The sequence below is a fragment of the Salvelinus alpinus genome, chromosome 6, assembly GCF_045679555.1.
Source record: "Salvelinus alpinus chromosome 6, SLU_Salpinus.1, whole genome shotgun sequence".
NCBI lineage: Eukaryota > Metazoa > Chordata > Actinopteri > Salmoniformes > Salmonidae > Salvelinus > Salvelinus alpinus.
In genome coordinates this window covers 21117007-21131631 of record NC_092091.1, presented here as the reverse complement: position 1 = coordinate 21131631, position 14625 = coordinate 21117007, and the positions used below count along the sequence as shown (strand labels likewise).

At 42.6% G+C, this 14625-nt stretch overlaps 1 protein-coding gene across 1 annotated transcript in view; it reads left to right on the top strand.

Annotated features, from left to right (window-relative positions):
• The first annotated feature begins 756 nt into the window (after nt 1-756).
• LOC139578338 (transmembrane protein 59-like) overlaps nt 757-14625 on the top strand; it is a 35021-nt gene continuing 21152 nt past the window's right edge. The window contains exons 1-4 of the mRNA XM_071405788.1: nt 757-1134; nt 2755-2860; nt 3603-3697; nt 6970-7122. Of these exons, the coding sequence (XP_071261889.1) occupies nt 970-1134; nt 2755-2860; nt 3603-3697; nt 6970-7122 (519 nt within the window). The 5' untranslated portion in view covers nt 757-969. The remainder of the gene's footprint in view (nt 1135-2754; nt 2861-3602; nt 3698-6969; nt 7123-14625) is intronic.

Below are 14625 nucleotides of genomic sequence, written 5' to 3'. Positions count from 1 at the left end.
CATGGTATATTGGCCATATACCACAAACCCCAGAAGTGCCTTATTGCTATTATAAACTGGTTAATGGAGTAATTAGAGCAGTAAAAACGAATGTTTTGTCATACCCATGGTATACGGTTTCATATACCACGGCGGTCAGCCAATCAGCATTCTGGGCTGGAACCATCCAGTTTATAATTGTATTTATAAATCGGGTGGTTTGAACCCTGAATACTGATTTGGCTCAAAGCAGTAATATATCAGACCATATACCACGGGTATGACAAAAAAAGCATTTTACTGTTCTAATTGTGTTGGTAACCAGTTCATAATAGCAATAAAGCACCTCGGGGTTTTGTGGTATATGGCCAATATACCACGGCTAAGGGCTGTATCCAGGCACTCCATGTTGAGTCATGCATAAGAACAGCCCTTAGCCATCTTATATTGGCCAGATACCCCACCCCCTTGTGCATTAATTAGTTACCAGTTGAATTGTTATGTTTTAGTTACCAGTTGAATTGTGATGTTTTGCCTACATGAAACATTGTTAGGCCTATATTCCATGTCATTAGACAATAGGATCATTATTGCAATAATTTAATCGCCTTCTCTTATTTACAGAGGCCTTGTAAAAAATGGGAAGGAATGATAACGATTATCTTACAGACTGGTTAAATAACAAGTGAAAATAGGCTACTGTCTATTTTATTTTCCCATGATATAGACATTCCATCATACAATGTATGAATGCTAGCAGTGGGCCTATGCACTGCAGTGAATTTGCACTGTGGAGTGCAGAGCGCACAAAGAGGGGGCGCGCAGCAGCGTGAGCGTGATGATTTTTGGAGTGACGACACCACAAAACCATAGCACAATATTACCGAAGCAGATAGAAATCGGGTTGAAGCGTCATCCAACTGAGAAGCTCAGAGTCCACTAAAAGCGCTAGTGTTCGCCCAGACTGTGGTGATCAAATCCGGCTTTTAAATGCTTCAGTTCGGCTGCAGGGTGTGCGGTGTCTTCGTCGTCGTCTCGCTGCTTCTAGCGGGGCTGGTAGCTGCGTCTTCTGATCTATTTGACAATCAACTAGGCGACATCAATTACTGCAAAAAGCAATGCCAGATCACCGTCAAAAACAAAAGCCCAGCTAAAGTAAGTGATACTTGGAAACTATAGTCTAAATACATAATTCATGAATAGCAGAAAAGCAGAATATATTAGGTTAAATATAAATGTGACAGAAAAGTATATTTTCGTGCTTGGATAACTGCCATAGTAAGTGCTTACATTTCGACGACTGTATACGAAATTGAATACGGTATATCGAATATCGGTAGATGTCCCTTTAATCTTTCAATTCTGGCAATCTCTTGTAAATGTAATATGGCCAATCCTTAACGAAGGCCCATCATTTTACTAATTGGCATGCTTATCCTAATATCGCAACATCAGTACGCAACGCTACCTATCTTCATTTCAAGAACTGAGTGGAAATTATCTTGGACAATTAGGCCGAAATTATCGTTTTATGACGCATTCTCACAGCTCAGGTCCTCCACTATCCATATAGCCTGGCTACTACACCTACTTCATCAGGATTTATTTACTCAAATGTCTTTTCATTAGATAATCCCTGGACGTTTATATTAAATCAAGTCATAAAATCACTGTGAGGGCACCGGACCAAGCAGATGGTAGCCTATTCTCCAATAGTCTATTGCACTTGCATGGTTTCCTGGTTGCCTCATTGTGAGCTGAAATATCTATTTGTTCATGAACCACAATATGCAAGATATGTAAATAATAGCTAAATGATTACAATATCCATGTTTAAAACATCTTAAATTATGTACAATTTGAAAAATTATTGTAGCTTAGTAATGTATTAGTGTCTGTTTCTCGGCAAGGTTGTTATTTTCCCACCTACTCATCGCCTCAGCTCTGCTCAGGTGTGGTTCAGACATCATGCAGGGCGGAGCAGAGCAGCAAAATGGATCACCATGAACTATGCGGAATCACCTGTTTTCAGAACACTGCACCAGCCTATAGGCCCTAATGTATGCCTTTGATGTGCGCATATTATTGGAACAGATAAGAACCGTAGTGACAAATAGTGCTTGAACAGATGTTGAGAGTTTATTTTATTCATGATGGGACTGTAATTGCCACTGGAGTAAGCAAATAAATATCTATACAAAGGAACCGTAAATCCTTGGCCAGAATAATGTCCCGCTAGACACACAATGAACACGGAATAAAGCAGTTCATTGAAACGATTATACGCATGATACTGTACATACGCCTGTAAAGTAAATCGGCGAACAGGGGTCGTCGGACATGGGGATCTCTTTGTCTATCACGTTCCCGTGTCAGTCGCTTGGGGACGCTGTTTGGTTCTTCTGTATTAGAACCAGGCTTGGAGAAAACTGTGACCAAGTGATTGTAATTCTTCACTCATCACAACATTCCCAGGCATTTGCAATATTTTACATTTACATTTTAGTTATTTGGCAGACACTCTTATCCAGAGCAACTTAGATTTAGTGCATTCATAGTTTAGGTGAGACAACCACATTTCTCAGGCCATCTTGTGCCTCAACTTGTGCCGATAACACCTTAACTCATTTGACATATCTATTAGAAAAACTGAAATCCAATTGAAATCACTCTATCAAGTTATACATTTGCTTAAAGTACATTGTCATGGACAATATACATTTTTTCTGTGGTCATAGCATATTTACCTCCTATGTTTTTATTTTTATCCTGAAGGACTCCATTCTGAATGCCTGTCACCGTGGTTGTCGTCTTTACTCCATCTGTCAGTTTGTAAATGGAAATGCCGGCTTCAACACCAGCAGAGAGGAGTGTCAAGGAGGTAAGGCAGCCTGACTCACAGGGTGGGGTCTCAATGAAGCCAGGTAGATACTACAGGGCAGCCTATCACCAAGAGCAGAGATCCTACCTGTGTTCCACTTCAAGGTGTTGTTATAGTACTGTTACATAACTTTGACCCTGGATTTAATCTTTGCAGAGAACTATCCCAAGCTGTGCTTAATTTACTAGTAGGCGTTTCATGTGCCTGTGCCAGAGCCAAATTACATTAAAGTCCTCATCCAGTCTCATTTTCACCTCATTTAACACCTGATTTACTTATAAGGCAAATTTCAATAGGTGGTGCAGGTCAGATATGACATGGCACATGGCCCATTGCTCCTCTAATGTTCCTTAACAAACGGGGGAGGCTGCTGACATCACATCACATTTGAACATCAGACCAACTCCTTTTTTTTACACTTTAGTGTGTGTACTTTACTGTAGTTATACTTAGGATATCGGTTTTCAACAGTAAAAGTTCAAAAGTCATGTGTTTGTGTGTGGCTCAACTGAAGCTGTGCTTGTTTGTTGAACATGCTGTGATCTGCTATCCTCCTTGGTCCAGGCAGCAGTTGCCCAAATGTTCTGATATGGATGACTGTAGGGAGGGGTGAATAGGGATGCAATGACAGATGCTGTATTTTCTCCCTCCCTATCGGTTTATCTTGTCTCTCTGTCTTTTCTCTCCTGTGCCCTCCCATCTCTCTCCCCCTCTATCTCTCTCCGCCTCTCTTTCTCTGTAGCCTGCCAGGAAGCATACAGCAAGCTGCTGGAGCAGGAGGCATGCAGCACCGGCTGTGCCAGCCAGCCCTCTGAACCTGAGATCAAGAGGAGGAAGGTGAGCATGGTCACTTCGTAGGATTTCAGTAAAACAAACACACACACACACACACACACACACACACACACACACACACACACACACACACACACACACACACACACACACACACACACACACACACACACACCCTCATATACCCGTATACACCCTCATACATTCACACTAGCAACAGTCATCAAAATTGTTATAAGGTTTTAAGGCCAGGTACCACAACACTAATAGGGATTTAAAATAAAATCTTAATCATATCACAATCAGCTTTTACCAGTTGAATGTAGACACAAATAATATACGTTTTTATATTAAAATGTTTCTGAAATATTGAATTAAAATATGCAAATGTGGCGATGTCTCATTATTGATGTATGTCCATTTTAAAATGGTTAAAATTCATAAATATTTTGATGACGGTAGTATGGCAAACTAAAGAAAATATACATTTTCATCAAGATTTTGACATTTTTGTTTTTACTTTTTGAAAATACTAATATTAATAATGGACCAAAATGCCAACAAATCTCAAAATTGATAGGTCGAACAGGTTTTGAGAATTGTTTTGCATATTTATTAAAAATAAAAAACTGAAATACCTTATTTACATAAGTATTCAGACCCTTTTCTATGAGACTCGAAATTGAGCTCAGGTGCATACTGTTTCCGTTGATCATCCTTCAGATGTTTCTACAACTTGATTGGAGTTCAAATTCAATTGATTGGACATGATTTGAAAAGGCACACACCTGTCTATGTAAGGTCCCACAGTTGAAAACCCCCCGGAAATATCACATTTATATAAGTATTCAAACCCTTTACTCAGTACTTTGTTGAAGCACCTTTGGCAGCGATTACAACCTCGAGTCTTCTTTGGTGAGGAGTGGCTTTTGTCTGGTCACTCTACCACACAGGCCTGCTTGGTGGAGTGCTGCAGAGATGGTTGTCCTTCTAGAAGGTTCTCCCATCTCCACAGAGGAACTATGGAGCTCTGTCAGAGTGACCATCGGGTTCTTGGTCATCTCCCTGACCAAGGCCCTTCTCCCCAGATTGCTCAGTTTGGCTGGGCGGCCAGCTCTAGGAAGAGTCTTGGTGGTTCCTGTAAGGACTGGGTGTCGGAGTACGAAGTCAAACGCAGGAAGCAGAGGGTGCAATAACAAAAGTTCCCTTTTAATGAACACTGAGAAACTAAAGTCACCCTTCTAATATACTGGGTGCTCACAAAAAACTACCCCAGACACGGGGGGAATGAAAGCAGTCCAGTAACCACCTAGACACGTAGTACAAAACAGACACCACGCTTAACAACTAATAATCCCGCACAAAGAACCGGGCGGGCCAGCTGACTGATAAGCCCAACTAATTACCAACAAATGAAAACAGGTGTAATCAATAAACACATAAGGAGGGGGAGAAAAGGATCAGTGGCAGCTAATAGGCCGGTGACGACGACCGCCGAGCGCCACCCGAACGGGAAGGAGAGCCTGCCTCGGTCGGAGTCGTGACAGTTCCAAACTTCTTCCATTTAAGAATGATGGAGGCCACTGTGTTCTTGAGGACCTTCAATGCTGCAGACATTTTTTGGTACCCTTTCCCAGATCTGTGCCTCAACAGAATACTGTCTCGGTGCTCTACGGACAATTCCATCGACCTCATGGCTTGGTTTTTGCTCTGACATGCGCTGTCAACTGGGGGACCTTATATAGACAATGGTGGAAAAAGTACCCAATTGTCATACTTGAGGAAATGTAAATATAGTTAATAGAAAATAACTCAAGTAAAAATGAAAGTCAACCAGTAAAATGCTATTTGAGTAAAAGTCTAAAAGTACTTGGTTTTAAATGTACTTAAGTATCAAAAGTCTATGTAATTGCTAAAATGTACTTAAGTATCAAAAGTAAAAGTAAGAGTATAAATCATTTCAAATTCCTTAGATTAAGCAAACCAGACAGCACAATTTTCTTGTTTTTAAAATTTACTTATAGCCAGGGGCACACTCCAACACTCAGACATCATTTACAAACTAAGCATGTGTGTTTAGTGAGTCCACCAGATCAAATGCAGTAGGGATGACCAGCGATGTTCTCTTGATAAGTGCTTGAATTGGACCACTTTTCTGTCCTGCTAAGCATTAAATGTAATACGTACTTTTGTGTGTCAGGGAAAATGTATGGAGTAAAAAGTGCATGATTTTCTTTAGGAATGTAGTGAAGTAAAAGTAAAAGTAGTCAAAAATATAAATAGTAAAGTATAGTACAGATATCCCAAAAAGCTACTTAAGTAGTACTTTAAAGTATTTGTTCTTAAATACTTTACACCACTGTATATAGACAGGTGTGTGCCTTTCCAAATAATTTCCAATCGATTGAATTTACCACAGGTGGACTCCAATCAAGTTGTAGAAACATCTCAAGGATGATCAATGGAAACAGGATACACCTGAGCTAAATTTTGAGTCTCATAGCAAATGGTCTGAATAGTTATGTAAATAAGGTATTTCTGTTTTTTAAATAAGCAAACATTTCTCAAAACCTGTTTTTACTTGGTCATTATGGGGTATTGTGTGTAGTTTGATGATATTTTATTTAATCAATTTTAGAATTGTCTGTAACAAAATGTGGATAAAGTCAAGGGGTCTGAATTCTTTCGAATGCACTGTATCTAAACATACGTTACATTGTTTGCAAGATCAGACATAATATCACTATAATCTGTGTTCATTTTTGAAAATTGCTTTTTATTTCATTGCATCTAATTTGTAAACATTTCAACTGTGTTAAATTACTTTTTTAAATTCCACAAAAAAATGAACACTCATCAAAATAAAGTGATCTTCTCTTTCTTGTAATGTAAGTGTTGAGAGGGTACATTAAATCCCAGGCGAAGCTTCAGCGTTCTTATAGATTCAACGGAAAGACAATGTATTTCACTCAGCCCATTTCAGCCATTACTGTGGTGTGTTTGATAGGTTATTTAGAAACATTTACACGGTTGTAAGGTTAACGGGAAAAAACGACAGGCACAAACAAGAGTATGAAAGAGTCTCAACAATAACATTAAAGTAATAAATCTAGCGAGATTTAAGTGAAAAGTGGATTTTGCACCCCTCAAACGACGAGGAATGTGCGTTGGATTTACACTCTCTCTCTCTTTCACATCCACTTTTACACGCTCCCCGTTGCCCCCCACACACCTTCACACTCTCACTTCACATGACTTTGCCATATTAAATAAATGCACCTAAACTCAACAGTTCCACCTTTTATTACCTGCAGTTGAAGGCCATGGCCCACCGTCCCATGCCCCCCTCCGTCATGGACACCGTGTCCAGCTGGTGTAACGACATCGTCAGCTCTGCTCAGAGCTTCATCTCCTCTACTTGGACCTTCTACCTGCAGGCCGACGACGGCAAGGTGCTCGTCTTCCAGGTAAGACACTGTCAGGGTTTGTCAGACAGGACTCAAGTTACACAGAACTCAGTGACTCTTAGGGGTGCTGTGATTAGTTTTGGGAGTGTCTTTCACTCCAGGGTACAGCTGTAACTCAAACTTCGGGGGCTACAAAGGTGAACTTGCCTCAGACATTAGGGGGAAAGGGTGTGGGATCAGTACTCTACATATTTACTTTATCGGTGACGGCTAAGTCAAGACAGGCTGACTGAATATAGAAGGACAACAGAGATCTGTAAATCCAGTCATAAAAAGAGACGTGGTGAGACAACATGAAATGATGAAAACAACAGTCTTCGTGATTATTTTTCTTTAGCCTTAGGGGTGATGGATGGATGCGTGTGTTTAGTGGCCATCACAGGCTCTGAGCTGGCTGCCACAGGCCTGCGTTTAGTGGGCATCTGGCTGACTGCCACCCTCTTGACAGATTGACTGGGGGTAAAGAAACAAAAAAACACTAAGGCTGAGGGACAGCTGAAAGAGAAGCCAAGCCACCGCTGCAATACTAATCACTACTGCAGATGTACAGAATGAGTGGTTCTGCAGAGCAGAGGGCTGGGTAGGAAGTCAGGGTGTATGGACTCAGTTAGGATGACCATGGTGACTCGCAGCCTTAGGCGTGATACAAAACAAACAGGAAAAAGTTAAGAGACCCACTGTGGTAGCAGTTTATCCACGTTATGTAGCAGTTTTAGTAAGTTCCCAAAGAGGGCCATACAAGGCAACACAGTGCACTACTGGAGCTGAAGTGAATCGGACCAAAACAAATTGATTATCAAGTTCCTCTGAGTTTAAGAGTTAGTGAGAGAGCCACCTTGTGGAATGAATGGCGCTTGATGCAGTGTTCAGTATAATAAGTTTATTTGGGCAAAGGGATTTCTATTTGAATTAGTTCACAGTGGAATTACTTGTGCTCTCCTTAAGTTAATCAGTCATTTGAAGAAATATGACTTTTACTTCACTAAGCAGCAAATGTAGGTGTATTTTGCTAAGGTGATACCCAAAACAATGCGCAATTTCCAAGAGTTATCTAGGCTTTAGCATACAGGGCTAATGTGGTATTGAGTCACACAAACGTCTGGAGATTGATACCTGGTCCATTACTTGTAGGATTTAGCTCCGAGGGCTAACATAGCACACAAAGACCATCTGGGTTCTATATCAATGTGGGATAAACACTCATATTTCCAAAAAGTTTGTGCATTTGGATGCAACTGTGATAAGAGCAGCTTCTCTGATTGCTCCAGGCAAGCCACCTGTGTCTGAGGGAGGCGGTCTGAGTCCCAGTCCCGCAAGCGGCAGATTCTCCCTTCCTCAGCTCCCTTTAGCTGTCTCTCAGAGAGTGGGCTGAGTTCCAGCTCTGGGAACATCCATCCCTCTCCTGCCCACATTTGACTTGGGTTAAGTGGCAGCCTTCTTCTTAATCACACTTATTCATGCCATCCCAGCCTCCGAGTGTTTCAGGAGTGCTCCTCCAAGGTAATCAGGGAGAATCAAGCGGTTTCCTCTGGGCTGAGCGGGAGTAAACACAGCCGACGTGGCCCTCTCATCACTGATTGGGGAAGAGCGCTTGTTTGGAAATGGGGTTGGAGTCTTGTTTAAATTCTTTCCGTGTCCAATATGCACACTATGCAGGGTCCCCCCTTGAAGGAAACAGGGAGAAATGTACATCTATGAAATCCCTCTTCCTATAAAAAAAAGTGACCCCAATAACCCAAAAATACCAAATAAGGGAAGGGAGATTGTTCATTTGGAAAATGATCCCTCCTCCCTGTTGCTTTCTGTGTCTCTATAACCAGAGCACCTTTGACATTCTGTGCCATAATGCATGACAGATGTATATCAGGAGGCAGGCCTACTTTTACTGATGGCAAGATCTCCCCAGTTGGCAGCCAATAACTACTAACATCCTTAGATGTTCACTCTTCTCTTCCTGTTGCCTTTCCTCCCAATGTTACATCTGGATCCAACAGATACAACTGGTTGTGAAATGACTTTGAAAATAACAATAGTTTTGTCTGAATATCTATAACCTTTTGTAAGACCAAGCCTTATTGTCTACCACATACAGTGAGTGTACAAAACACATACACTGAGTGTACAAAACATTAGCAACACCTGGTCTTTCCATGACATGGACTGACCAGGTGAATCCAGGTGAAAGCTACTGTATGATCCTTTATTGATGTCACTTGTTAAATCCACTTCAATCAGTGTAGATGAAGGGGAGGAGACAGGTTAAAGAAGGATTTTTAAGTCTGGGGACAATTGAGACATGGATTGTGTATGTATGCCATTCAGAGGGTGAATGGGCAAGACACAAAAGGTTAAAAGAAAACATGGGAAGTGCCTTTGAACGGGGTATGGTAGTAGGTGCCGGGCGCAACGGTTTGTGTCAAGAACTGCAATGCTGCTGGGTTTTTCACGCTCAACAGTTTCCCGTGGTATCAAGAATGTTCCACCACCCAAAGGACATCCAGCTAACTTGACACAACTGTGGGAAGCATGGGCCAGCATCCATCCCTGCGGAATGCTTTCGACACCATGCCCCAACGAATTTAGGCTGTTCTGATGGCAAAAGGGATGACATACTCACTGCATGTCATCGTTAAATAACTACATCGGGGCTAATTTATTTTCTGCTTGTTTCGTTTTCTCTTTTTAGTTTGACATGTGTTTTGACTCTAATGAACTCAATTACATTGACCTGTAGACTAGTCAAACGCTGACTGGTCATTTTTCTTTTCAGTTTTCATAACTATTGACTTATGTCATTAAATCTCATCTATTTTCCATCAATGAAGAGAGAATAGGCTGATCAGATACTTTGCTTATTTGTTTTGGTGCTACAGTGAGACATTACAACTTCTTAAAGGCTATTTCTATTGGTCAGCTGATATGTCAGAATCACTCACCAGCAAAGAGTCTCCTCTTAACTCCAATACAAATAAAATAAAAGTTTATTGGTGTCGTATAAAGATTTGCAGATGTTATCGCAGGTGCAGCAAATGCTTGTGTTTCTAGCTCCAACAGTGCAGTAATACCGATCGATAAAAACAACAATACACATATAATCCAGAAAAATACAAAAATATGTTATATAGGATGAGCCATGACTAGAATACAGTGTATTCATATAAAGTGGGTGAAACAGTATGTAAACATTATTAAAGTGACCAGTGTTCAATAACTATGTACATAGGGCAGCAGTCTTTAAGGTGCAGGTTAGAGTACCGGGTGGTAGCCGACTAGAACTGTTCAGGGCAGGGTACTGGGTGGAGGCCGGCTAGTGGTGACTGTTTAACAGTCTGATTGCATGGAGATAGAAGCTGGTTCTCAGTCTCTCGGTGCCAGCTTTGACGCACCTGTACTGTATCAGGCCGTGGCTCGGGTGCCTGAGGTCTTTGATAATCTTCTTGGCCTTCCTGTGACACCAGCTGCTGTAGATGTCCTGGAGGGCAGAAAGTGTCAAATTAAATCAAATTAAATTTTACTTGTCACATGCGCCGAATACAACTGGTGGAGACTTTACCCTGTAAGGCTTGCTTACGTGCCCTTCCCAACGATGCAGAGTTTAAAAATAATATAAGTAACACAAGAATGGAATAAATTAAAATACACAAGAATGGAGCTATATACAGGGAGTACCAGTACCAGATCAATGTGGAGCTATATACAGGGAGTACCAGATCAATGTGGAGCTATATACAAGGAGTACCAGATCAATGTGGAACTATATACAGGGAGTACCAGATCAATGTGGAGCTATATACAGGGAGTACCAGATAAATGTGGAGCTATATACAAGGAGTACCAGTACCAGATCAATGTGGAGCTATATACAGGAAGTACCAGATTAATGTGGAGTTATATACAGGGAGTACCAGTACCAGATCAATGTGGAGCTATATACAGGGAGTACCAGTACCAGATCAATGTGGAGCTATATACAGGGAGTTCTAGTACCAGATCAATGTGGAGCTATATACAGGGAGTACCAGTACCAGATCAATGTGGAGCATATACAAGGAGTACCAGTACCAGATCAATGTGGAGCTATATAAAGGGAGTACCAGTGCCAGATCAATGTGGAGCTATATACAAGGAGTACCAGTACCAGATCAATGTGGAGCTATATACAGGAAGTACCAGTACCAGATCAATGTGGAGCATATACAAGGAGTACCAGTACCAGATCAATGTGGAGCTATATACAAGGAGTACCAGTACCAGATCAATGTGGAGCTATATACAAGGAGTACCAGTACCAGATCAATGTGGAGCTATATACAGGGAGTACCAGTACCAGATCAATGTGGAGCTATATACAGGGAGTACCAGATCAATGTGGAGCTATATACAGGGAGTACCAGTACCAGATCAATGTGGAGCTATATACAGGGAGTACCAGATCAATGTGGAGCTATATACAAGGAGTACCAGTACCTGATCAATGTGGAGCTATATACAGGGAGTACCAGTGCCAGATCAATGTGGAGCTATATACAGGGAGTACCCGTGCCAGATCAATGTGGAGCTATATACAAGGAGTACCAGTACCAGATCAATGTGGACCTATATACAGGGAGTACCAGTACCAGATCAATGTGGAGCTATATACAAGGAGTACCAGTACCAGATCATTGTGGAGCTATATACAAGGAGTACCAGTACCATATCAATGTGGAGCTATATACAGGGAGTACCAGTACCAGATCAATGTGGAGCTATATACAGGGAGTACCAGTACCAGATCAATGTGGAGCTATATACAAGGAGTACCAGTACCAGATCAATGTGGAGCTATATACAGGGAGTACCAGTACCAGATCAATGTGGAACTATATACAGGGAATACCAGTACCAGATCAATGTGGAGCTATATACAAGGAGTACCAGTACCAGATCAATGTGGAGCTATATACAGGGAGTACCAGTACCGATCAATTTGGAGCTATATACAAGGAGTACCAGTACCAGATCAATGTGGAGCTATATACAGGGAGTACCAGTACCAGATCAATGTGGAGCTATATACAGGGAGTACTAGTACCAGATCAATGTGGAGCTATATACAGGGAGTACCAGTACCAGATCAATGTGGAGCTATATACAAGGAGTACCAGTACCAGATCAGATTAATTTCACTTTCCATCTAGGAACTGAATATACATTCCTACATTCCGCCTCACCCAATGTGGTACGGACCTGCTATTTTTTATACTTTAGAACCGTAACCCCAATCAGAAGCTAGCCAGATAACTAGCTAGTAGTCAGTTAGCCACTGCTGCGGTCTTCACCCTCAACTCGGACACAGCCAGCTTCAATACCGGGCCAATACCTGCCAGTCTGCAAGCGCGATATCAACCCAGAGCATATAGGACTGCTTTTTCTCTACCACATCACCGGATTCCTGACGCAAGCTCTGGACAATTACACCGTATCATCACAGCTAGCTAGCTGCAACCGAGTGGCTACTACTGGCTAACACCTCTGTCCCGAAGCAAGCACCAGTTAGCCTTGAGCTAGCCTCGAGCTAGGCCCATCTGCCGGCTAGCCGAAGAGGTCTACCAGCGAATTCTTGGGCTACAATACCTCTTTTGCCAATTGGACTGGACCTTTTTTTGCCGACACAGAGCCCTGCCAATCCACCACAACTGGTCTAAATCAGCTACAAGCTAATTTAGCCATTTTTTTGCCGCTGCTAGTAGCTTTTACCTTCTGCACAGACACCAGCCCTGTTATTAGCCTGGATATTACTCACCAATTTACCAGCATCGGACTGTCTCTCGACAACAACGCCGGATTCCTGCCGTAATCCCTGAGCCACTACTTCTGATCCTCACAGCTAGCTTGCAGCTAGCGCAGCTAGCGCCACTGCCACGAAGCTAGCACCAGTTAGCAAACACAATTCTACAATTCACAACCTCTCTTTCGCCATCCGGCTTGGATTCTCTGTCGACACGACCACGTCTGAGCAGACCCCCTCCGTCTGAGCAGACCACCCCCCGGGCTACTAACTTTAAACGCCGCGTGCTAGCTTAGTGGAGGCCTCCCTGCTCCATCTACGGCTGCCCCCTGGACACTATGATCACTTGGCTACATAACTGATGCATGCTTGACTGTCCATTAATTCACGGTACTCCATTCTGTTTATTTGTGTTTTATCTGTCGGCTCTGTGCTTTAACTCAGGATCTGTGTGTAGTTAATCCGACCCTCTCTGCCTAGTCGTCGCCATTTTTACCTGTTGTTGCTGTGTTAGACTAGCACCCTGTTATTGCTGCTGTTATCTTACCTGTTGTTTTAGCTAGCTCTCCCAATCAAGACCTGCAATCACTTTATGCCTTATTGTATGTCTCTCTCAAATATCAATATGCCTTGCATACTGTTGTTCAGGCTAGTTATCATTATCATTGTTTTGGTTTGCAATGGACCCTGTAGTTCCACTCTCCGTACCTCTGATACCTCCTTTGTCCCACCCCCCACACATGCGGTGACCTCACCCATTGAGACCAGCATGTCCAGAGATACAACCTCTCTTATCATCACCCAGTGCCTGGGCTTGCCTCCGCTGTACCCGCGCCCCACCATACCCCTGTCTGCACATTATGCCCAGAATCTATTCTACCACGCCCATAAATCTGCTCCTTTTATTCTTTGTCCCCAACGCTCTAGGCGACCAGTTTTGATAGCCTTTAGCCGCACCCTCATCCTACTACTCCTCTGTTCCTCGGGTGATGTGGAGGTAAACCCAGGCCCTGCATGTCCCCAGACACCCTCATTTGTTGACTTCTGTGATCGAAAAAGCCTTGGCCTCATGCATGTCAACATCAGAAGCCTCCTCCCTAAGTTTGCCTTACTCACCGCTTTAGCACACTCTGCCAACCCTGATGTCCTTGCCGTGTCCGAATCCTGGCTTAGGAAGGCCACCAAAAATTCTGAGATTTCCATACCCAACTATAACACTTTCCGTCAAGATAGAACTGCCAAAGGGGGAGGAGTTAGCCTGCAAAGTTCTGTCATACTTTCCAGGTCTATGCCCAAACAGTTCGAACTTCTAATTTTAAAAATTAATCTCTCCAGAAATAAGTCTCTCACTGTTGCCGCCTGCTACCGACCCCCCTCAGCTCCCAGCTGTGCCCTGGACACCATCTGTGAATTGATCGCTCCCCATCTAGCTTCAGAGTTTGTTCTGTTAGGTGACCTAAACTGGGATATGCTTAACACCCCGGCAGTCCTACAATCCAAGCTTGATGCCCTCAATCTCACACAAATCATCAAGGAACCCACCAGGTACAACCCTAAATCCGTAAACATGGGCACCCTAATAGACATTATCCTGACCAACCTGCCCTCCAAATACACCTCTGCTGTCTTCAATCAAGATCTCAGCGATCACTGCCTCATTGCCTGTATCCGCCACGGGTCCGCGGTCAAACGACCACCCCTCATCACTGTCAAACGCTCCCTAAAACACTTCT